The sequence below is a fragment of the Caenorhabditis remanei genome, chromosome V (genome assembly GCF_010183535.1).
Source record: "Caenorhabditis remanei strain PX506 chromosome V, whole genome shotgun sequence".
Classification (NCBI taxonomy): domain Eukaryota; kingdom Metazoa; phylum Nematoda; class Chromadorea; order Rhabditida; family Rhabditidae; genus Caenorhabditis; species Caenorhabditis remanei.
Genome location: NC_071332.1, coordinates 20,551,129 through 20,574,359, shown reverse-complemented (window position 1 = coordinate 20,574,359; position 23,231 = coordinate 20,551,129). Strand labels below are relative to the sequence as shown.

General features: G+C 38.5%; 5 protein-coding genes across 5 annotated transcripts; 2 read left to right on the top strand and 3 right to left on the bottom strand.

Moving 5' to 3' along the window:
- Window positions 1-32: 32 nt before the first annotated feature.
- On the bottom strand, window positions 33-3,928 carry GCK72_021623 (uncharacterized protein; the record flags this gene model as incomplete). Its single annotated transcript, XM_003098084.2, has 7 exons — window positions 33-144; window positions 197-291; window positions 683-814; window positions 1,387-1,726; window positions 1,783-2,389; window positions 3,056-3,245; window positions 3,299-3,928. The coding sequence occupies 7 exons, from the start codon at window positions 3,926-3,928 to the stop codon at window positions 33-35; spliced, it is 2,106 nt and encodes a 701-aa protein (XP_003098132.2).
- Window positions 3,929-4,111: 183 nt separating this feature from the next.
- Window positions 4,112-7,301, bottom strand: GCK72_021622 (uncharacterized protein; the record flags this gene model as incomplete). The annotated part of the gene is made up of 3 exons (XM_053734387.1): window positions 4,112-4,177; window positions 6,538-6,645; window positions 7,152-7,301. Coding segments are annotated over 3 exons (324 nt in total), but the record flags the coding sequence as incomplete, so codon positions are not given.
- Window positions 7,302-11,122: 3,821 nt separating this feature from the next.
- On the bottom strand, window positions 11,123-13,843 carry GCK72_021621 (uncharacterized protein; the record flags this gene model as incomplete). The annotated part of the gene is made up of 8 exons (XM_053734386.1): window positions 11,123-11,221; window positions 11,749-12,019; window positions 12,065-12,261; window positions 12,528-12,737; window positions 12,828-12,959; window positions 13,333-13,397; window positions 13,504-13,640; window positions 13,686-13,843. The coding sequence occupies 8 exons, from the start codon at window positions 13,841-13,843 to the stop codon at window positions 11,123-11,125; spliced, it is 1,269 nt and encodes a 422-aa protein (XP_053583299.1).
- Window positions 13,844-14,937: 1,094 nt separating this feature from the next.
- Window positions 14,938-16,776, top strand: GCK72_021620 (uncharacterized protein; the record flags this gene model as incomplete). Its single annotated transcript, XM_053734385.1, has 8 exons — window positions 14,938-15,062; window positions 15,116-15,228; window positions 15,272-15,330; window positions 15,376-15,501; window positions 15,551-15,751; window positions 15,838-15,965; window positions 16,357-16,627; window positions 16,678-16,776. 8 exons carry the CDS (start codon window positions 14,938-14,940, stop codon window positions 16,774-16,776), a joined length of 1,122 nt encoding a protein of 373 aa, XP_053583298.1.
- Window positions 16,777-16,961: 185 nt separating this feature from the next.
- GCK72_021619 (uncharacterized protein) lies at window positions 16,962-21,225 on the top strand (the record flags this gene model as incomplete). Its single annotated transcript, XM_003098022.2, has 9 exons — window positions 16,962-17,048; window positions 17,773-17,888; window positions 18,476-18,597; window positions 18,662-18,726; window positions 18,771-18,896; window positions 19,433-19,642; window positions 19,694-19,893; window positions 20,660-20,930; window positions 21,127-21,225. The coding sequence occupies 9 exons, from the start codon at window positions 16,962-16,964 to the stop codon at window positions 21,223-21,225; spliced, it is 1,296 nt and encodes a 431-aa protein (XP_003098070.2).
- Window positions 21,226-23,231: the final 2,006 nt, after the last annotated feature.

Genomic DNA, 23,231 nt, shown 5'->3' with positions numbered 1-23,231 from the left:
GAAAGAAAGCAACCAAAATTATTCAAAAAAATCTAGAACTTCTCATCATTATTGTTATGATATCCTATATCTTTGACATGGATCGTGGTAGGGAGATGATGGGTGGACGATGTGGTTGAGTCAGTTATTTTCACACTTTTGGTTCTAAAAAAATTGAATTTTTCAGTTTTTCTGAAATTGACGAAAAGAAATATACCTGCAACTTCCAGCCACCTCCTCAAAGAACGACAAGAAAACCGGCAAAACAATGAGACCATGAATGAGCCCGAAGGTACAAACTAACACGACAGTCTGGAAAAAATTTCAGAGTAATAAGGTGAGCTACTTTTACTTTCCTTCATTTTTTCCCAAACAAACTCTTCAAAACAAAACCTGTTCCACAACCTAGATTTTTAATTGTTCTTGTAGATCAAAAGTAGGTCTCCATTTTTGTAGTCGACTGTTTTTTGATAGCTATTCACGCTTTCGAGATACGACCGCTCAAAGTTTGTCACTTAGCGAAGAGACGCAGAGAAACGAGACACTCTCGTTTCTCTGCGCCTCCCGCCTCTCTCTTTGTTTCCTATACCAACCTTGGAATGCGCATATCTCAAAAGCGTGAATAGTTATCAAAAAACTGTCAACTACAAAAATGGAGGCCCACTTTTGATCTACACAGTAAAGCCTTCAAAAAAACGCCCACCTTCAGAAACACCAATCCCAAATAAGACGGAGCAATCACAATCGGGCTCATCGCAATCATTGTGCTCAGTCCACCCTGAAGAGTTGGCCATCCGATATGAGTGAAGACGTGCTCCAACTTTTGACGGGCGGTCTGCAAAATAAAAAAAGTTTAATTTTTCGTCAAAAAATACTAAAAATGTCACTTTTTACCAAAAGTTTTAGAAAATTCTTCATCTTTCTTGGTATCTGTCGCGCCTTTGACGCGTTGTGATAGATATTAAAGTTTCCATCTCTCTAGATATGTCTATGAGAAATTCAAAACAAGAGCGGAAATCACTCTGAAAATAATCAATTTTTACTAAATTTTTACATTTTCTATTGGTTTCAAAGAATCTGGCGCGCCTTTGACGCTTTTTCACTTGATTTAGAGCGAAAACCAGCTTGAAAATGACCTCCAAATCACAAAAAATTTGTCGAAATGTCGGAAAAAACAAGAGAAAACCATCAAATTAGTCGATATTGCGTCTAAAACGCGTCGAAGGCGCGCCAGATAAGAAAAGCGTGAAAGGCGCGCCAGAGTATTGTTTTAAAAATTTCCCTTTTCAGCCTGAAAATGGCCAATTTTTACCAAACTTTCACATTTTCTATTAGTTTCAAAGAATCTGGCGCGCCTTTGGCGCGATTTTCACCAAAAAATTTTTCCGAACATATCAAAATACTTACCGGCTTGTCTACTTGATAATAGTGATAGCTGATGTGTGCACTAATATCAACAGAAAATCCAATGGACATCAGCAGAGAGGCAGTGGACACTGGATCCATGCCAACTCCCCAGAGGGATAAGAATCCAAAAACTCCAAAATTGACAGAGAAAAGGGCGAAGACCGCAGCAAAAATGGAGACGACATCAGGGATGAATATGAGAAAAGTGAGACCCATGCAGATCACTTCCGAGATTACTGTATTCCAAATGTTGTCTACCATATCAACGGTTTGATCTACAAAGTTGGAGCGCTCGGTGTATGGGTAGACTTCGAGTTGTGGGTATTTCGCAGCGATTCTTCTGGAAATAATCGGGATTTAGATTTTTGGAAAAATCGATGGGTAAGAGTTATGTACCTCCAATCAGAAACCACTGGATACATCTCATTATATCTAACCACTGTGGTGAATCCAGTAGAGAAAACGAAACTTTGGAGACAACTCGGCAAGTTCTTCTCACAATCCTTCTCAGAATACCGTATCATTGGATTGAAATGAGAGGCGGAGTTTAGAAAGTTCGGCAGATCAGTGTAGGTGAAGTTGACAGTCTTGTGGATGGCTCCAGAATCAGAAGCAGAGAAGTTTCCAGAAATCTCCTCAAAATCTTCTTCAGAATCCTCATAAAACGCAAGGAAATCTAGATAAGATTGCAGCCAGCAAATCGTAGATTCCTTTCCATAACTATACTTGGCAGCCTCGAAATCTTTTATCAGATTCTGAAGGTTTTCCAGATTTTCTGGTTTTCTGAGATCCCCGGGTTGTTTGACAAGTACTGCCACTGACTGCATCTCCTTCATTATGATATCCGCTTCCTTTTTGTATTTCACAATTCGAGACTTTTGATCCGCCATTTTTTGAATCGATAGGTCGGTTTCCATTGAGAAAATTCCATAGACTGAGAGGTACCAGTAGCCGAGGAGTATTGAGATTGTGAGAATTCTCATCCAATATGTGCCGATTATAGCTGGAAAAAATACTCATAAGTCTACAGTACCCAAAGTTTGTCAGTGTATTTGGTCATTGTATTTGGTCAGTGTACTTTGTCATTGTAACTTTATTTTTCAGTAATTGCACCTACAGTACCTTCCGCTCTTACAGTACCTACAGTAACCTGAATTACAGTATTCACACCTTTAGGTACTGTTGGCTGAAACACATTCCCTGTAAACTACAAATTAATTCTAGACCATTTACACATTCTCAATAAATTGAGGAAAATCCAGAAAAATCCAGAAAAATAAGTCAAGATTGATGGAAGAGGTGAAAAATGACCAAAAAGTTGGAAAATCGATTAAAAACTTGAAAATTTGGGGAATTTTAACCGAAAAATCACCGAAAATCGTAAATTTCTCACCAAAAACGCGCCGGTGGCACCCCAGACAGACTTCTGGCGCACCTTTGACGCGCTTTTCAAAAAATTGAAAATTACCTTTTTCGATCGTTTTTTGACCCAAAATGTTCAATTTTCACTTTTTTCATGAATCATGAACGTTAACCCGTCTCTGTACAGGAATCTACAGTACCCTCAAACCTACAGTACTCAAAGTTTGTCAGTGTATTATTTGGTCATTGTACTTTGTCAGTGTAACTTTATTTCAGCAACCCATTTCCCCCAGTTTGAACCCCTTACCTGCCAACTGATGCCACATCTTCTCCGACCATTCCGATAGCCTTCCGATGAATTCGAAAGTTTTCTCCTCCTCCATTTTACCCAATTCCTTGTACTCTTTTGGCGCGGTGATAGCAATGATAGCCGGGAAGATCACAAGTTGGTAGATATAGCAGACAACACTGGCAACCGAGGAGTAGATGGCGAATGTCTAGAAAATACGTTTATCATACTTTCAGGCAGCTTGCCCAAGCCACTACTCACCTGAAGAACCGGCGTAGTCGATAGCACTCCATTTCCAAAAGAAACCAAATTGGTCACTGTAGTAACTGTCATAGAACACCCTGCATCTTGCACCGTTAGCGCAAGTCTCTCAGGAATCTCCAAATTCTTGTCCGATCTGTGCCAAGCGGCCAGGATGATAAAAACATCGTCGATTCCAATAGCAATGACCAGGAATAAAGTACTAACAATGATACTTTGAAAAGCTAGACCGGTCGCTGACACCATTCCGACTGTTGTAAGACCAGAGAGCACCGGGATAAGGGCTCCAAGGCAGGCTTCAAGGGGCTTCGACTCGCTTCGACGGTATCTCAACGAGCAAACCACCAAGAATGCACACAGGATAGCCAGAGCCACTGACAACCATGGTGCCGTCTCGTTGCCCAGCCTCTTCACTTCCTTGGCCACCAAGTTATCACTAGCCACCTGTCCATGAATCAATCTATACTTTCCAGAATCATAGACAAGCTTCACTATCTCATTCTCGAAATCTGTCATGGGTTTGATTGTTGGATTTGTCAGGAAAAACCTGAGAATCACTGATGAGAAGGATAGAATCTGATGGGTGTCTGGGTCAGTCTTGACTCCATACAAGTTATTGGCGAGGAGCATTTTATGGCCAAGGATCTCGGTGGATGGGTAGGTCAACTCGAAGGAATCCGTTGAGTTTGACTCAAAAATGTCCATCAACGCAAAAAATGCGTCATTCTTCTCACAGTACGGCTCACACATATCTCCATAAGTCTGCACATGTCCGGATGTGGTGACACTCAACTCTTCAACAATTTCTTTGGAAATTCCTAGGAGTTGGTGGCGGTAGGCAGGTCGGAGGAGGTTGCCTTTATCAGACGCTTGGAGGAGGACCTGGAAAATATAAAATTTGGTTTTATGATCTACCGGGAGGCGCATGGGGAAAAGGAGAGAGGGGTGACACACTTTAAAAGTCGCCGATCAAAAATCAAGGGAGTGGTCGGGTTCTCTTACAAGGGAACCTTTTTCATACACCGGTTGAGAATTTGCTGAAACTTGGCACACGTATACTTTCGACTATGCTCAATTTAATGGCGTTGTCAGAATTTGCAGAGTTATGCTAATTGGCTAGAAAACTCGATCTGAAAATTCTGGAAATCCACGCCTCATTTTGTCCGCGTGGCATCCCTCTCTTGATTCTCCTTTTCACAATACAAAAAGCAACGAAAATGGCGCAGTGGTAGTGAGGGGGTGTGGTATTGGGAAGGTGGTGGGTACGGTTCCTCTCCCCCGACATTCTTTTTTTGCATTTTTGAATTTGAATTTTAAAGAGCTTCTGATTGGCTTAAAATACACTTTTTGGATTTTGAATCATCGAAAATTGATGATTGTGTATTCAGGAAGCAGTTATGACGAAAAACGAAACACTTTTTTTTTGAGAATTTTTCGCTTCCGACCATCAAGAGGTGGGCAAAGTAGTTTTTTTCAAAAATGAAACTATTTTTCTTCTGATTTGTTCAAATGATGTATTTTCAAAAATTTTATTTCAAAGTATTTTTTTACCTAGTCCACCTCTTGATGGTCGGAAGCGAAAAATTCTCAAAAAAAAAGTGTTTCGTTTTTCGTCATAACTGCTTCCTGAATACACAATCATCAATTTTCGATGATTCAAAATCCAAAAAGTGTATTTTAAGCCAATCAGAAGCTCTTTAAAATTCAAATTCAAAAATGCAAAAAAAGAATGTCGGGGGAGAGGAACCGTACCCACCACCTTCCCAATACCACACCCCCTCACTACCACTGCGCCATTTTCGTTGCTTTTTGTATTGTGAAAAGGAGAATCAAGAGAGGGATGCCACGCGGACAAAATGAGGCGTGGATTTCCAGAATTTTCAGATCGAGTTTTCTAGCCAATTAGCATAACTCTGCAAATTCTGACAACGCCATTAAATTGAGCATAGTCGAAAGTATACGTGTGCCAAGTTTCAGCAAATTCTCAACCCGTGTATGAAAAAGGTTCCCTTGTTAGGGTGAAATATGTAGTTTGAGTTGGTCAGTGTACTTTGTCAGTGTAACTTTATTCACCTGCAGTACCTTCGATTCTTACAGTATCTACAGTAACCGATTACAGTATTCGCACCTTCAGCTACTGTTGTTCATAATTCTACAGTATCCTCAAACCTATGTACAGTACCCAAAGTTGTCAGTGTACTTTGTCAGTGTAACTTTGTTTTTTACAGTAATTTCACCTACAGTACCTCTCAGTTAGCCACGATATATCTGATTTCATATAACATGTTCCCTATAAACTACAAATCCCTTCCTAGTCTTTGATATCATGATATCACTTGGGGACACAAGAAAACACAAAAGTGATCAGACACACACCAAGTACAATTTCTTCTTCTCCTCCGTTTGACCACTAACAACATTAACAGATCACTGTGTAACTATACCAAGTGAATCACTGAATTAGGCGGATATCTGATGGTAGAAGGGGGATTTTGACGTCAGAAGAATCAGAGATCTTGGAAAGAGAAGGGAAGGGGAGTACTGTAGTCTTACAGCTGAAAACTTCAAAAGTGTCATCTCAAAACCTAAAAATGTGAAAACTCCTTATTTTTTCGTTCAAAAATCATCGAATCTGGTCGAACCCCCGCTGAGTTACGGTAGATTAAATATTTCTTACATATCAGTCACTTCCCCTGGATTCTATATTTCGGGATTACTGTACCACTGGATTACAGTACTCTCTTTCAGTTTACAGTATTTACCCTCAAAGCCTTAAAAATCTCACATTTTTATCCAAAAAATCATAAAAAACAACCCAAAACCTATCGAGTTACGGTACCTTAAAGATTTCTGAAACATCAGTCCCTTCCCACGGATCCTATATCCTGGGTTACTGTACCACTGGAGTACTGTACTCTTAGTGTCTTCAATTTAAAGGTGTGGATTCCTAGTTTTGGCATAATTTACAGTACTCATAAGTCTACAGTACCCAAAGTTTGTCAGTGTATTTGGTCATTGTATTTTGTCAGTGTACTTTGTCAGTGTAACTTTTTTTAACAGTAATTGCACACCTACAGTATCTCCCCCGACACCTTCCCGACTATTCTATCTAACACCTTTTTTTTCTCCCCTCCGTCCCACTATCAATCTCCAAAAACAAGTTCCCCCCCACCCCCCTCTTTGCTGTCCTTTTCTTATTTTACAACTTGTGTAGTGTAGTTATTGTAGTCTGTATATACCTCAATCATGTGAAGTGTACCATTTTGTCGCAGGAATTCAAAAAACATGGATCCCTCACGATGGCTGGGCGAGTCATGAGCGGTGAATGTGACACGAGCGTTGTTGATCTGAAAGAAGGGGGGATTGGATACATGCAAAAAATAAGAAAAATTTTGTAAATGATGTCATTCTGGAAAAAAACATTTTAGTAGTTCGTTGAGTTGTATCTATTTTCTATGGGAAATCAAAAACCAGAAATCAGACATTTTTTGTCTACTAGAGAGTATGAAATTTTTGGCTAAAACTCGAAAAATAGCAAGTTTTACCCTTGAAATCAGGAAATTTGAGATTGACAAAAAGAAAATGAGTTTCTCAACGGTTTTTAAAGGGAAATACTGTGTTTTGACGGCGTTTTTAGTTGGAAAAGTTGATTTTGGTACAATCATAAGTCTACAGTACCCAAAGTTTGTCATTGTATTCGGTCAGTGTACTTTGTTAGTGTATCTTTATTTTTACAGTAAGAAGTTTTTTTAGAAAAGTCTTTGATAATTTTGAACTAGTGAGTAAATTTCTAACATTTTGATATCCCACACTGCCTTTGCTTACCCAGATTCTTGTCCCATACCCCACTTACCTGATGAAACCTCAAAAATCCCAAACATGAGAACGCGGTGACCATCAGTAGAGCAGCAATACATTTTCTGGGGTGTGTACCAATGAAAAATCCAACTTTGTAGAAGAATTTCCGCATGTGGACTTCATATTTGGCGGTGGGTAGCCGCATGGTTAGGTCTGGAAAGATAAAAAAGTGAGCGGTCAAAATTTCAAAAAAAAATCGGCAAGAATTAGGCAAGACCAAGAAATCAACCTGCACTCCAATAAAACAGTCCGTCCTCCCAAATGATTTCTCTGATCTTCAAAAGATACATTTTAACGGAAAAGGAGGAGGGGGCGGGACGCTATGATAAGGACACAAAATAGAACACACAGTCACGTTGCAGGAAGGTGATGAGATGATGATGATGAGGAGGGGATGTAGGCTATAGTTATAAGAGATCAGGAAAAAAGGAATTTGGGATTTAAAAAATTTGAATAGATTTCTGGTCTAGCAGAGTTTGGTCCAAAAATCTTTTGATTTAGCAATTAAAAATTGAAAATCTATCTGGATGAGCCTAGATTTTAACGGAGAATTGTGTGATTTTAGTCTAGGAAAGTCTGAATTCCAGAATGAAATATGCCACCGAGCTCAGAAAAGAACTAGTTTTAATTGGAAATCCTATATTCAGGTTCTAATAAAAAATTGTAAAGTTTTGCCACAAAAAATTCCAATTTCAGCATGAAATAAAGCATTTGAGCCGAAGAAAGTAGGAAAGTAGGTCTGAGATTCATAGTTTTAGCTAAAAATCAGATTTTTCAACTTGAATGAGCATTTGAGGCCAGGAAAGCTTACACTGACAAAGTACACTGACAAAGTACACTGACCAAATCCAATGACCAATCTTGGCTAAAATTCATTAATTTTTGACTGATAACAAGGTATTTTAGCCTGATTCGTAGTTTTAATCTAAATTATGAATTTCAATCTCAAAACACCAAAAAACCTTTGAGTTTTTTCGATTTAAGGTCAAAAATTCAACATAAACAAGCCTAAATTCAATTCAAAAACTTTTTTTTTAATTTTGAATGTATTAAAGCAGAACCCTCCTCCACAAAAACTACACTAGGTACAAGAAATGTCTCTCACTAAATGAAATCACAAGTTGTTCCTCTCCTCACCTAAATAAGAGAAAACAAGACGAAACAGTTATTGTGGTCACTCCTCTATTGTTCATTATGATGATGTCAATAGTTTTAACACAACAAACAGAAGAACAAGAAAGATTGAATTGTTCTGGAAGATTCGATGATTCTGAGACAATGACAATTAGTTTCCTAGGCTCCGCCCTCTTTTGGACCCCCCTAGGACAAACCGACAGACAGATAGTGGGGAGATGAGTACAAATAAAGTGCGGAAGGAAGGGAAGATGCATAATTAATAGGCGTGAGAGATTTCAAGGTTAAGTGTGAATTGGGGAGACACCATAACAATAAGTAATACATTGTTTGTCTCATATTAAATTTTTGGGCGAATTCGAATTCGTCAGGTAAAGTGCAACAACATCGAGGAAACGACTGCAGTGATTCTAAATCTAGAGAGACCAGAACACAGTGTTGGGGAAAAAAATCATTTGCAACGTAGTAATAGTAAAAAAGTGCATATTTCGGACCTGGCCGATAGACAGCCGTGTTCTTTTGTTTTAGATCGTTATCTTCTCAAGTTGGTATATTAGAAAAAGTGACCTCTTGTTGTTTGTTAGGCTAGACGGTCGGTTAAAACACAAAATGATCTCATTTGAATCAGAATGGATTTGAGATCTCTGGATTCATCAATAGTGGTTTATTTGGTAAACTGGTTAATTTGGATGCAGAGCAAGGCTGTCAAAAAGGGGCGATTTTATATCTCAGTTCCCAGCCATGGAAAATTTTCGCTTCTTCAGGCGGCCTTGTAGAGGACCAAAAGATTAGTCGATATGCAAAAATTCAGCCCATTTGGTTAATCCGCGGCCGCGACGGCCCTGAAAGCCGAGGGCCGCGGCCGGCCGCGGCCGGCCGTGCGACAGCCTTGATGCAGAGACATCCCGGCTGAAAATTTGAGGCATTCTTCTAGGATTTGAGGTCTAATATGACTGAAGTAAATCAAATTTTCAAATGCAGATAGATGATATTCCGTTTGGACAAAAAACAGGCAAAAATCTGTTAGCATGGTTAAAGCCTGGAACCTGGAAATGGAAAAATCAAATTTAGGTGCAAAAAGAATAACCTGCAAGTCCGGCCGGGATTCTAGGCAATTGCAAACAATTCTGAGCAAAAACCAGAAATAAGCTAGAGAATTTTGGTGAAGCTGAGATTTTTTGGGTTAGTCAAATTCCAGCCATATTTCAGGTACAAACATTTTAGCCAAGATTTTAAAGACAAGAACAGAGCAGACGAAGGGCGAGAACTAGGCAAGCTTTTCATAATTCTGAATCTAGATGAATTGAATTCGAGTACCTATCTCTAACCAGGATTCAAGACAACTTTGGACATCAATAGGCGAAGGAAAGAGAAAAACCAAAAAAAACCCTGAGAAGGATCAAAGCTATCTTTTCGTATAACCTTATCTTTCTATTTGAAAAAAAATGGTCATTCTATGAGAAAATGTATTCGACCAACTTGCAAAATGAGAAATTCCACAGTATCCCCCTCCTATTTATATACATAGTTTTATCTGCGATATATTGGAGAGATGGGACTAACGGAACATTCGCTGAATAAGAGAAGCCGGGGTGATGGACGAAAGAGAAAAACGGTTTGAAGAAAGATCAGCAAGGAAGAAAAGAGAAACGTCACGTGAGAGTAAGAGGAGGAAACAAGGGAAATACGACACGAATCAGAATGGCCAATTGGAGTGACGGAGTGTTTTTGTTTGTGTTTGATGAGTTTTGAGTCATCGTTTCCCACTAATTTCAAGGATCAGAAACATTCTGAACTGATTTGAGAATTGGTAAGAGGTCAGTTTGCGTCACAGCATTCCTGACTGTCTCTTGATGCGTAAATTCCTTTTAGTTAAAGATTCCGAAAGTTTTACCTTCAAATCGGTATAGCTACAGTACAAGACATACAATTTGGCCTTTTTCAGTTGAAAATGACCAGAGGGTGTTACGGTATGTCCCACAAACCAAGTTATATATAAACCATTCAGAACAAAGAGGGAGCTTCATTTTTGTAGTTGACAACTTTTTTGAACGGACACTCCCTAGAGAGTTATGGTCATTTTAAGACAAAAATCGCACTATTTTACATTGAAATAGGACGATTTGAGGGAGATATTACTTTGTCATGTAACTTGCTAGGGATTGTCCGTACAAAAAAGTTGTCAACTACAAAAGTGAAGCTCCACCTCTAACCTACATACTCTACAAAAATTGGTGTCCTAGAATAATCGGTGGCATTATGACACTCTTTTTGTCATTTTCCACTAAAAACTCCATGTAACCACCAACAATCTCAACCAAAAAAAGTTGGTGTCTCTTGCTTGAACTTTCATCTCAAATTCTCTTAAATATGCAAATCCGTCCTCCTTTCTGTATTCATTACACCCAAAGTTACAACTTGAACAGTCAAATGAAATGCGTATCTGCCTCATTCATCCAATTTGTTCCTCATCTTTGTGTTCTCCCTGTTTTCACCCACACGTGGTACATATTTAGGCGAATAGATGGAGGCTTCTCCCCCGAATTCTTCCCATTTTATGTTCAGCGAATGTGTGTTAGATTGTGATCAATGGGGTGGAGTGTATTGAGGAGGATTCGGCGAGTTAAGGGGACCATTAGCCATTGGTTCTAGAGTTTCAAAGCGGAATGTCTGTCTGTCTGTGTGTCGTTCTGTCCGAATGTCCAGATGACTTTGAGAATCACTGAGAACATCATGACAAACCTTGCCTTCTGTAATCCAGCATAACACTGTCCTGAGCCTCATAATATAACAATTTATTGTACTTTTCCTGAGCTCATAACATAAATACATTCACAAGTCCTCAAAAAACTCCATATGAGAAAACTCCACTGTGTGCACATCGAACACTTTGGCAAGTTGCAGTTTCGATCGAATTTGCATTATTTCTTCCTGGAAATGATGAAAAAGTTAGTTGAATTAAATATTGATATGATATTAAATATTAAAAACATTTGATAATTTTGAGGTAAAAAAACAAATTAAATTAGAGAAAAAAATTAGGAAGTTTGTCTCACAAGGGAAGTACACGACAGATCGACCCCCAGGTAATTTCAACTCTGAATTGCAAGAAAAATCTGCAAAATGGTCCCGTGTACCAAGTTATGAGCCATCAAACTTTTCCTTTGGTTTAAGCTTTTTACCACGAGATACGAGACCATTTTGCAGATTTTTCTTGCAGATTTGGAATATTCAAGGTCAAAATTACCTATGGTCAAATTTATAGAGAAAATTTCAACTCGGTCCGTCGTGTACTTCCCTTGTCGGAATAATCGATGGTTTTTGTTAAATAATTTATAAAATTTAGATTTTTTGAATTCCACTGTTTTCTAAGTAAGATTTTTAAGAACAACATAATCAAATTGTGCAAATCAAGAGCTTCAAACCCTTATGAGGATACAAATTCCAAAAAAACCCACCCTCAACTTCCGATTCAGCTTCAAAATCTGCGCGAGCCTCCCAGAATATCTCGGTGTCTCCTTCTCATTCACATAATACTCATGAAGGTTGTTAGCCAGCCGCTCCAATAAATTCTCACAAATCTCTTGAGTTTCTCCTTTGAGTCTATGCCCGGCATGAGTAAGTACTAGCTCCGCAAGCATGAAGGACAGCTCCACGTCATCTGGATTCAAGTCCATCATCTCCTGGGCGTATTTGTAGGTTATGTTGGTTTCAGATGTGTCGTAGAAACTATAAAAGGTTACTGTATGCCTGCCATCTAGAAGTAAAACTTACAACTTCATCTGTTGATTCGTCAACCTCGCACACCATGTCAAATCGATCTCCATATTCTTCATATCCATCACAGAGTACTCATCCCCATGGCTAAACATTACAAAGTCTCCACACAGCTTCTTCCGTCGACCCATCGCAGTGATGGCCAGCTTATCAAGTCTACTCCACACATGCCAGACAGAGGCCAGGATTTTTAGCTGTAAATAAAAAATGGATTACTTGACAGCGATTGGTTCAGGAGTTTTAAGGCTGAATGTCTGTGTGTCGTTCGGTCCGAATGTTCAGATGTCTTTGATCATGTTATAATGTCATTATATCTGCTTGTGTGTCTGTAGGACCGGATGTCCAGTGGTTGAGATTTTGCATGTATTCAATGGTTTTGTGCCTGTCTGTCTAAATTTCTGGCAGTCCTGATGTCTTGGAGATTGTAATTCTGACAATCTGTCCCAAAAGTTAAAATTACCTGCTCCCCTTGCTCCAATCTCTGAAACTCATCAAAATAGGTGAACCATTTGGCAGCTCTTAAAAAGTCATTCTCCCAGAATGCCATAGTTTCAGCTTCCCCATAAGTGGTGATCACTTTCACCGTGGTGTTGTGTCGCCCCTCCATTCTCCGTCGTGCCAGTGCCATTTTTTGGAGAGTGTTGGAGAAGTGGAAGGGGGACTCGGAGCCCTGAAACGTTGGCATTTCTGGGCTGTTTTTCGGGCATTTTTTGGCATTTTTGGACATTTTCGTCAATTTGAAAAGACTGAAAAAACTCACCCCAAACAATATATTCTTTCCTTTCCCTACAAATTCATTGCAGTCAATTATCTTCTCGTAGGGGTTCATTTTCAGCATATTTGGAGCGCAGGAAATGACAAAGTGGGGACGTCCAATGAATTCTTCGATTGTCTGGAAAATTGTCATTGTAACTTTGTCATTGTATTCTAGTCAGTGTCAAAAATTGGCATTTTTGTGCTTTTTTCGTATATCTATTGCATTTTCAGCTGGGATCAACCATTTTAAAACAAACCGTTTTTGGTACAGTAATTTGGTCACTGTAACTTTGTCACTGTAACTTTGTCACTGTAACTTTTTCGGGTATTTCTGGCATTTTTGTGCATTTTTTGGCTATTGTTAGGCATTTTCTAGGCATTTTTGGGCATTTTTTGAGATTTTTTGGCGTTTTTAGCAATTTTCGCGTTTTTGACATTTTTTTGGGTATTTTCTGGTTTTTTGGGGTTTTTTGTGCATTTTTTGGTATTTTCGGAATTTTTCGACTCACCGCTGGCATATTTCTCTCCATCACTTGAACTTTTGTCCTTATCAGATCTCTATCGAATTGGAAATCTGCAAATTTTGAAATTTCATCGAGTCATTGATTCTGGAGTTTCAAAGCGGAATGTCTGTCTGTCTGTCTGTGAGTCCGGATGTCTTTTTGTGACCCAAAACTCACTCTGCACACTCATTCCCACTTTATAACACTTGTCCAACCGACACTTTTTACATTGAAACCATCCATTCCCATTGAATAATTTGCAGTTATTGTTCTTCTTGCACACACGGATTCCATCGGTTTGGGTGGACGCTCGTCTGGAAATATATTATTGGAAAAATTATTGGAATTTCAAGTGAAACCGAAAAAAGGCAGCACACGCTCGACAGCTATAGACTCCGAAGTGTTTTCCTTTGGCTGGTAGATCACAGACAGCGCATAATTTGATGGAAGATTCAAAGGATGAAGTTGAGCAGATGGAGGATTCAGGAGAGGATGAGGACGTAGTAGGGAGGAGCATCTGAAACAAAAATTTATAAAGAAAAATCAATTTTTCATCAAAAATCATGTTAAAGACGCGTTTTTAATCGAAAAAAGAAGAGAGTAATAGAGTGTTAGACCTCCTTCAAAGACCAACAGCAAACAAGAAAGAGATAGTACACGAATCATAGAGACACAGAGAAAATAGAGATAGGGTTACAAGAGAAGGGGGCAAATGTGTACTTCGTAGTGGAGAATGATTTGAAGAGAAAGAAAAAGAGAAGAAGGAGGCGGAGACTATAATGTACCTTGATACCAGAGATCATCGGAGAAAAAATGTCTGTCTGCGTGTCTGTGTGTCCTCCACCAGACCTGAAAAATCTCGGCCCGGTCCGGTCGACCAGGAGTCAAAAATGTGCACAATTTTTCACAAAATATTTCGAAAATTTTATCAAAAATAACCAAAAATCCTATGTACTCTTGCGTTTTATCGATACTTAAAAACATCGTCAAAAATTCGAAAAAAATATTTCGAAAAACTTCATATTTTCATCCTCCAATGCTACAAGACAATGGATATTCTATGTATTTAGCAACGAAACCACAGTCAAGGCGCGCCGAAGGCGCCCCAGCCATTTTGTCCTGGAGTTTCAATGCGAAATGTGTGTCTGTCTGTGTGTCGATCAGTCCAAATGTCCAGATGTTTGATAATGTTTGTCATTATATCTGTCTGTCTGTCTGTGAGTCCGGATGTCTTGGAGACTGGAATTCTGCCAATCTGTAATTCTATCATTCCGAATTTCTGTCTGTCTGTGAGTCCGGATGTCCAGTGTCCAGTATCTGAGTCACTTGGACATTCAGTTCAGATGCGATGGGTTTTTGTCTATCGTTTGTTCTACCTTTCTATGTCTTTCCGCCTGTGTGTCTGTCTGTCTGTGAGTCCGGATGTCCTTTCTCTCTGTGTCTCTCCTATCTTCTCCTCTTCTCTTTCCGTATGATTTGTTTTTTTCTCTGCGCACTCTCTCTCTCTCTCTCATTTTCTCTCAGTTCTTTTTACAATTTTTCATCGATTTCAATCTTTTTCTCAGCCGTTTTTTTTTCTTGTTTTTTTCATATAAAAATTAAATTCCAGAAATGGAAATCGAGTCATCTAGCTCCACAAGCTCCGCCACCCCCAACAATTGCGTTGTCTGTGATCTACCAGCCAAGGGAATGAACTTTGGTGCGTTCACATGTCGAGCATGTGCTGCTTTCTTTAGGTCTGTGGAAAAAAAACTGTTTTAACTGCGTAGCGACTCTTAACGTTTTCCAGACGTGCCGCTCACCGTACCTCTATCAAAAAATGCGGAATCCACTCAACTTATTTGTTGAGCTGCAAAAAATGCCGACTCCAAAAGTGCTATGAAGTCGGGATGAGTACTGAGAGTCAGTTTTTATCCTCTGAAATTTTATCAACAGAAGTTTCCAGAATTCCAATTCTACCGAGACCAGATCATTGTTAGGAAGGATAAAAAGGATTTTTATAGGGTGAGATATGATATTTTTTATATTTCGAAATGTGTTATGTTACAGTCATTCGAACAATTCGTGGGCCGCCCGTTTTTCGTATTAAACTGCGACCCAGAAATCTCAGTTTCCGGGAAGAAAGTGATAGATTGTATGCCTCTTATAGAGATGGCGGCGCGCGTTTTTGCAATGGTAAGGTCTGTCTGTCCGGATGTCCAATAGTAATGGTTATGGTTTTTAGGGCAGTGAATCCCCGCTCTTCTCTAAAAACCGTCTGGTCAAACTAGCTCAAGGACTCCAACAATTCCAAAACCCCTCCTCCGCTCTTGTAGAGAAATTCGAAACGACCGACATGATGTCTTCTTTTGAAGCGGAATTTTTGAAAACTTGCAAGTGGTTTACCTATTTGGATGAAATTCAGATGCTAAGCGGGGATAATAAGGTAGGAAAACTTTTGGAGATATTTTAGAAAAATATTTCCAGCTGCTCCTAATGCAAGGAATCTGGCATGTGTGGTCACGTCTTCAGAAGCTTTCCGTTTCAGCGATGGGTAGAATAAACGGGTTTGATAATGCGCAGTTTGGATTGTGGGATTTAAATGAGATGAATATCGATGTGAGCTGGTGTACAAACTACAGTAATGAGCAGATTCGATAGTGAGTTAATTATATTGGATTCCGTCTGAAACTGAAAATTCTTAAATTTCTGAAATTAGCTCATTGAGACGCGTCGAATGAGTATAAACATGACTAGGTTTGAAGAAAGTTGGGTCTCGACACGAAAACTACAGTAATCTAGTTTAAAGGCGCATAGACCTCGAAAATGCACCAAACCTAGGCATGTTTATACTCATTCGACGCGTCTCAATGAGCTAATTCCAGAAATTTAAGAATTTTCAGTTTTAAACTAAATTCTACCGAGTTATGCTACAATTTACGATCGACAATTTTCGAAAAGTTTTTTCATATTTGCTATTTTTCTCTAATTTTTAGATTAGATGAACGAAGCAACGAAAAATTCCTCTGCCCTAATCGCGAAGTTTTTCAGTTTCCTGGAAACCAATTATGACAGTTACCTCTACCAACTATTGGATGAGATGGTGGCTCTTAGACCCAATGATGTGGAGTTATCCTATATGTTATGCCAATTGTGTCTACAGTATGCCGGACAACGATTTCAAGGAGAGATTCTAGAATTCTCTGAAAAAGTGATGAGTTTATTAGCTGATGATTTGCATAGCTACTACGGGAAACAGTTGAAAATGCACAACTATGCTGGGAGGGTGGCCAAACTCATCAAAATCAATAATAGGATTAATGTGAGTTTTTAAATTTTTTTACGGATCGGAATGAGTTTTAACTTTTCCAGAAGGCTATCCTAGAAACGCGGCAACGTCAACATATTGCCGACGTCTTCGATATTTGGACTATTGAATTTTCTCATCCCGAGTTCATAGTTGATGCCTGAAAAAATTTAAAACAATATACATATTTGAAGATAAATTTGTTTCGATTCACTCTGTTTCAGATTTACAAAAAATGTGTTTGTGTCTGTCTGTCCAAATTTCCTAAAGCCTTTAAGAGTTGTGGTAGCGTGGTCTCACAATTTGGCTGTAGGCAACATTCTGTCCTTCTGTGTGTCTGTTTCTCCGGATGTCCACCTGCTCATCTGTCTCTTTGTCTGTCTGCCCGGATGTCCTGGATACGCAGAGTTCTTCTAAGTCAAGCCTTTGTCCATTGGTGTGTCTGTCTGTCTGTCAAGGTGTCCGGATGTCCTAGAAACTTAAAACTTGATTCTGCTAATCCACAGCCAGTGTGCGCCGGAGGCGCGACAGTCATTAGTTCTGGAATACCAACGCTGACTCTGTTTTTTCTCCTCTCTTTCTGTATGTCTGTCTGTGTGTCTGTGAGTCCGAATGTCCAGATGTCTTGGAGAATGAGATATAACGTTGCTTTGTCATTATACCTGTCTGCATTTCTGTAGGTCCGGATGTCCACGTCCATTGCTGTGTCTGTCTGTGCGGATGTCTCTCTATCTCTCTCTCTCTCTCTCAATTTGCTTCACTGGACTTCCCCCCCCCCCCACTAATAACCATTAATAATTCTGTGATTTATGTCCTCTGCTGTCTCTGTCTGTCTCTCTGTCTCTCACTCTCTCTTTTTCCTCTCTTCCGTATGATCAAATCAAACAAATGAAGTTTGATTTTTGTCTCCCTCCCCACTTTTCTCTTTTTCTCTCCCCTCTATGTACTTTTCATTCTCTACTCACTTTTTCATCATTTTTATGTGATTTTTGAGGTAATAGAAGGGAATTTTGCGTTATTTTCAGTGGATTTTGAGTTGATTTTTTGATTTCGTAGTTTTGAAATGTTGTTTTGACAACCTAAGAGACTTAGGAAGCTTATATTGTATCTATCACTTTCTTTTTTCATAATTTCCTTTACTCAACTGTTCCAAATTTCAGATGGAGCTTGAAGCGAGCTCTTCGAGTCGTCCCCAAAAATGTAATGTCTGTGATGATACTGGGAATGGAATGCATTTTGGTGCGTTCACTTGCAGAGCATGTGCTGCTTTTTTTCGGTTGGTCATACACATATTTATTGGATTTTTTCAAAAAGAAGGTGCCAGGCATCAAACTTGTCCTGCTCTGGCCCAGAATTGCTGAAATGTCTTGGTCATAAATGTTTTTTTTCAAGTTTCCAGACCTGGCAATGGACGAAAAAATATCCCATCCATCAGAATTGTGGAAAATTAAATTCCCCATCGAATGAGCCAGAAAATGTGAATTTTGGTCTAAAATTGACTTTTTTGATACGAAAAAACCGATTTCCAGAAAAATGAGATTTTCTGAAAATTGTAACAGTTTCAGAGCATTCTCAAGTGCATTATGTGCAACGTTTAGCAGAAAATGTTTTCTTTTGGTTTTTCTGTATCAAAAAAGTCAATTTTTGACCAAAATTCAGGCTCATTCGATGGAGAATTTCATTTTCTACAATTTTGATGAGTTGGATCTTTTTTCATCAATTGCGCCGTTTAAAAATCAAAAAAATACTGGATTCTCAGTACAAAAAATCAAAGAATTGAATTAAAACGTGGAAAAATCGGCTTTACATTTTTGCAATTCTTTTTCGCTATGTGGGAGACCGTACTCCAAAAAAAATTTTCAGACGCGCAGCCGCCCGAAAATCGGAATCTACCACCAAAAAATGCCAAAACCATATGAAATTCGCCCTAAAATGCCGGAATTGCCGACTCCAAAAATGCTATGAAGCTGGAATGAGTTCTGAAAGTAAGAAGTATTTTTTATAATCTTTTTTTTCGATTTCCACCCAAATATACATATACATATTCAGATTTCCAATTCTGTCGTGATCTCATTGGCGCCAAACCGGTTTCACCGAGAAAGAATATTAATAGGGTAATTAATCATATATTATTGATAATTAATGATGCGTTTTTCAGTCTATTGAACAATTTGTGGGCCGCCCGTATTTTGTGTTGAGTTGCAATCCGGAAGTATTGGTGTTGAGGAAGGATGTGATAGATTGTGTGCCACTGTTGGAGAAGGCGTCGGGCGTTTTGTCAATGGTAAAGATTCTGGGGAAAAACTGAGTACTTTGATGCAAAAATGAGCAAAAAATAACGGAAATAGAAAAAGTTATAAAATTTCGAACCCAGCAAGTTCTTAGCTTCCAAATAAGTATAATCGTGACTAGGTTCCTGATTTACTCGGGCCCCATTACGACAGCTACTGTAGCCAAATTTGTTCGAAACTAGACGAAAAGTATATCAAAGTATAGCCCTTAAAATTTTACATAATTTACCAATTCAAAGTTTTTCAATAGCTGTAATCCCTGGGGAGATACAAGGCTTGAAAGTTTTAGTGGGGGGCACAGACGGTTAGCGTGTCTGGTCGTCTGCGCTCTCGCCTCTAATCTTTAAAGCGTTGTATCTCTTCAGAGATTATAATTATCAAAAAACTTCCAACTGATAAAATGTGTAGAATTTTCAGGGCTACTTTTTGGTTATAAACATCGTTCTGATAGCTTTGATAAATTTTGGGAAAAAGGGTTTTTTTGTTTTTAGTGAAAATGGAATATTCATACATAATTTATTATTTAAAGGGCAGTGAATCCCCTCTCTTCTCCAAAAATCGATTGATCAAACTGGCTCAAGGTCTCCAACAATTCCAAGATGCTCCATCTGGTCAAGTGAGATTTGTGGGGAAAATGGGGAAGAAAGAAGTCCTGTCCTTCTTCGAAACGGACTTTTTGAGAGCCTCCAAGTGGTTTACCTATTTGGATGAGTTTCAATTCTTGGAAAAGGAACATCAGGTGAGGATCAATTTTATGGTTTCGTGCTAGGACCCAAAAGTGATGTTCCAGCTTCTCTTAATGCAAGGTATCTGGCATGTGTGGTCTCGTCTTCAAAAGCTTTCCATCTCAGCAATGGGTAGAAGACGTGGGATTTGTGATGAGAATATGGTGATGGTTAGCCACCAGAACGAGTTCGCAGTGTGTGATTTGAATAAAATCGAGGTGGATATGAGTTGGTGTACCAATTATAGCAATGAGCAGATGAGATAGTGAGTTGAAATTTTTTTTCAACATTTTGGACTACTGTAACTCGTTAAATTTCGTTTTAATACCCCGAGGGAGTCTAACCATGACTACCTTTGACTTTTTGGGTTCCAGACACGAATTGGGGTACTGTAGTTATCGTGGTGGGGCCTGAGACTTGAAATCAAAGCTTCGGGAAGTTTAAGTGCATTTTGAGCATTCTGAGCCTTCAAAATGCTCCAAAATCGCTGAAAATGCTTCAAAATGATTGCCGAGCATTCTAGTGCATTCTGACACATTTTTCAGGAGAATTTTGAAGGCTCCGAATGCTCAAAATGCACTTAAACTTCCCGAAGCTTTGATTTCAAATCAACTTTTTCAATTTTTTGTTTTCAAAATTCTGGATTTACAAAAATTACTGTAACTCGGTGACTTTTGTTTCAAGACCCGTGACAAAGCGAATCAAACAAACATAATCATGAGCACCTTTGATTTTTTGGGTCCCGACACGAATTGGGGTACTGTAGTGATCGTGGTGGGAGCCTAGTCATGAGTATACCCGTTGTAACCGTCTTATTTGGTTTCAGATTCTGAAAATTTGAGTTTTATGGGTCCTTCCATGAAAATGACTGAGATACGGTAAATTTTGTAAAATTTCAATTTTGGGATCTTTCGAAAATTTCAAAACCTTCTAACTTTCTTCATTTCCAACCAATTTGTATGATTTTTGACTCAAAAAGTTTCATTTTTTATTAACTTTCTCAATTCTCAATCAAACTTCTTAATTTCCAGCTTCCTCGACACCAGTCATGACAGTTATATCTACCAACTAATGGACGAAATGATATCCATCAAACCCAATGACGTGGAGCTATCCTATATGCTGTGCCAATTGTGTCTACAGTATGCCGGACAACGATTTCAAGGAGAGATTCTAGAATTCTGTGAGAAAGTGTTGGGTTTTCTGGCTGATGACTTGCACAGTTACTACGTGAAACAGATGAAAATGCACAATTATGCAGCGAGGGTGGCCAGGTTGATGAAGATTAACAATAAGATACGGGTGAGTTTGGGTGTCAAAAGTTTCTAGGATCAGATAGACTTATTGCCACGACACACGTCTTACAACCGCGCTCTACCGAAACTTAAAAAATTGTGTGCGAAATTGAAATACTTTGAGAAAAAGAGATGTGGGATTTTGGTGGAGCGCAGTTGTAATGACTGTGCTAAGCTAATACCGTAACCTATCATATTTCTAGGAAGCCATCCTAAGAACCCGCCAACGCCAACATATTGCCGACGTCTTCAACGTCTGGACTGTCGAGTTTTCTCATCCCAACTTTTTTGTTGATGCATAGTTAATTAGATAATTGTACAACTTTTGAGAACGGCAATAAATATTCTTATTTAATTCTTCAATTAGGTTACTGTAGTTGTCGTGGCGGGACCTATAGTTAGAATTACCTGGTCATATTCTTTTTTTTGCCTTTTGCCCTGGCATGTACTAGAATGTACAATATGCATTTTGGAGCATTCTAGAGCATTTTTGAGATTTTTTTTCGCTCTTTTTTCTCCAAATGCCTTGTTTTTATTTAGGGAGCCATCCTAAGAACCCGCCAACGCCAACATATTGCCGACGTCTTCAACGTCTGGACTGTCGAGCCTTCTCACACGGACTTTTTTGTTGATGCTTGTTGATGCTAGTTAGTTAATTAGTTAATTATGGAATTTTCGGAGAATGGCAATAAATATTCTTTTTAATTTTTCAATTAGGTTACTGTAGTTGTCGTGGAGGGACCTGTAGTTATATTTGGACCATTCTCGAGCATTCTTGAGAATTTTTTGCATTTTTCTTCTCAAAATTCCTCAAAATGTGCATTTTTTGAAGAAAACACCTGTGTTTTAAGCTGGAGTAAAAGGGAAATTTAAGAAAAATGACAAAAATTGAAGAAAAGTTATTAAAAATGACCTCGAATGTACAAGAATGCACAAGAATGCACAACACGCATTCTGTGCATTTTATAAAGCATTTTTGAGATTTTTTTTTGCTTTTTTTTCTGCGAATGCCTTGTTTTTATTCAGGAAGACATCCGCAAAACCCGCCACCGTCAAGAAATCGCTCAAACCTTTAATGTATGGCAAGTGGAGTTCTCACATCAGGAGATTTTTGTGGATGCCAAGACATAATTGTCATTTTTTTATAATTAGTTTTTAATAGAATAAAGACTTTTTGAACTAATTGAACTGAGGAAACTAAAAAGGATCCAGAAATCCAATGAATACTTATTGACACTGGAGCTACTAAAAAACTGAAAAAACGGAAATTTCAGATCAAATGGGTTAAATGACAATATGCATTTCACAGAGACTGGTACAATATCAAGAACTGATACATATCCATGGAAAATGTAAGTTTTATAGAGATAAAGTATGGAAAATTAGATTCAGCGCGTTGTTAGCCTCAAAATGAATATAATCATGACTGGTTTAGGTAAAATTTGAGTCCCACCACAAAAACTACAGTAATCCGCTTTGAAAATGAGCTTTTTTGGCTCAAGACAGGATTTTCAAGAGTTCTGAGTGGTTTAATTGAATTCAGAAAGTCAAGACAGAAAATTTGAAAAATTTGAGACATTTTTGGGTCTCACCACGAAAAGTACAGTAACCAGACCTTTCAAATGAGTATAATCATGACTATGTTTGAAATTTTGGGTCCCACTACGAAATTTGGGTGTTTAAAGGCGCAAGGATTTCAAGAATCGGACAAATATGAGCATGATTATACTCATTTGAAAGCTCTCTGGTTTACGGTAGAGAACAAGAATTTCTGATTTTCGAAAAGTTTCGAAAATCGGTTTTTGTCTGAAAATGTCCGGATGGATCTCCATACATATCTGATTAATCCACTCCACTCATATTTAGGACTTCCCCCCTCCAACTCTTCTGACCATAAATCCGTTCTGACCGGATAAATTTGTTCTTCATTGATCACTTTTTCTTCTATTTTCTTCATTTTTTGGTTGTTTTCAATAATAGAAGATATACTACAAATTAATTATATATCTAGTGGGGGGAAGAAGGTGTATAATCCCTCATGTCTCTCATATTTCGTTGAATGAATATGAACATATGTATTTTAATCCTCCTTTCCTTTTCCCCCTTTTGCTCCGTTTCTTCTTCTTCTGGTCACTATGGGAACCCCATCTAGGGTGATCTGGTATGACCTAAGGAATTCATAATTTATAGGACAGTTCAATTTGTTTCAATGTCAAGTACATAGTTTCCCGTCATTACTTATAAGTGGTGGGAAACATTCTGATGCTAGTTTTTCTATTTTCGTATTTTATTAACAGGTTGAATTGGA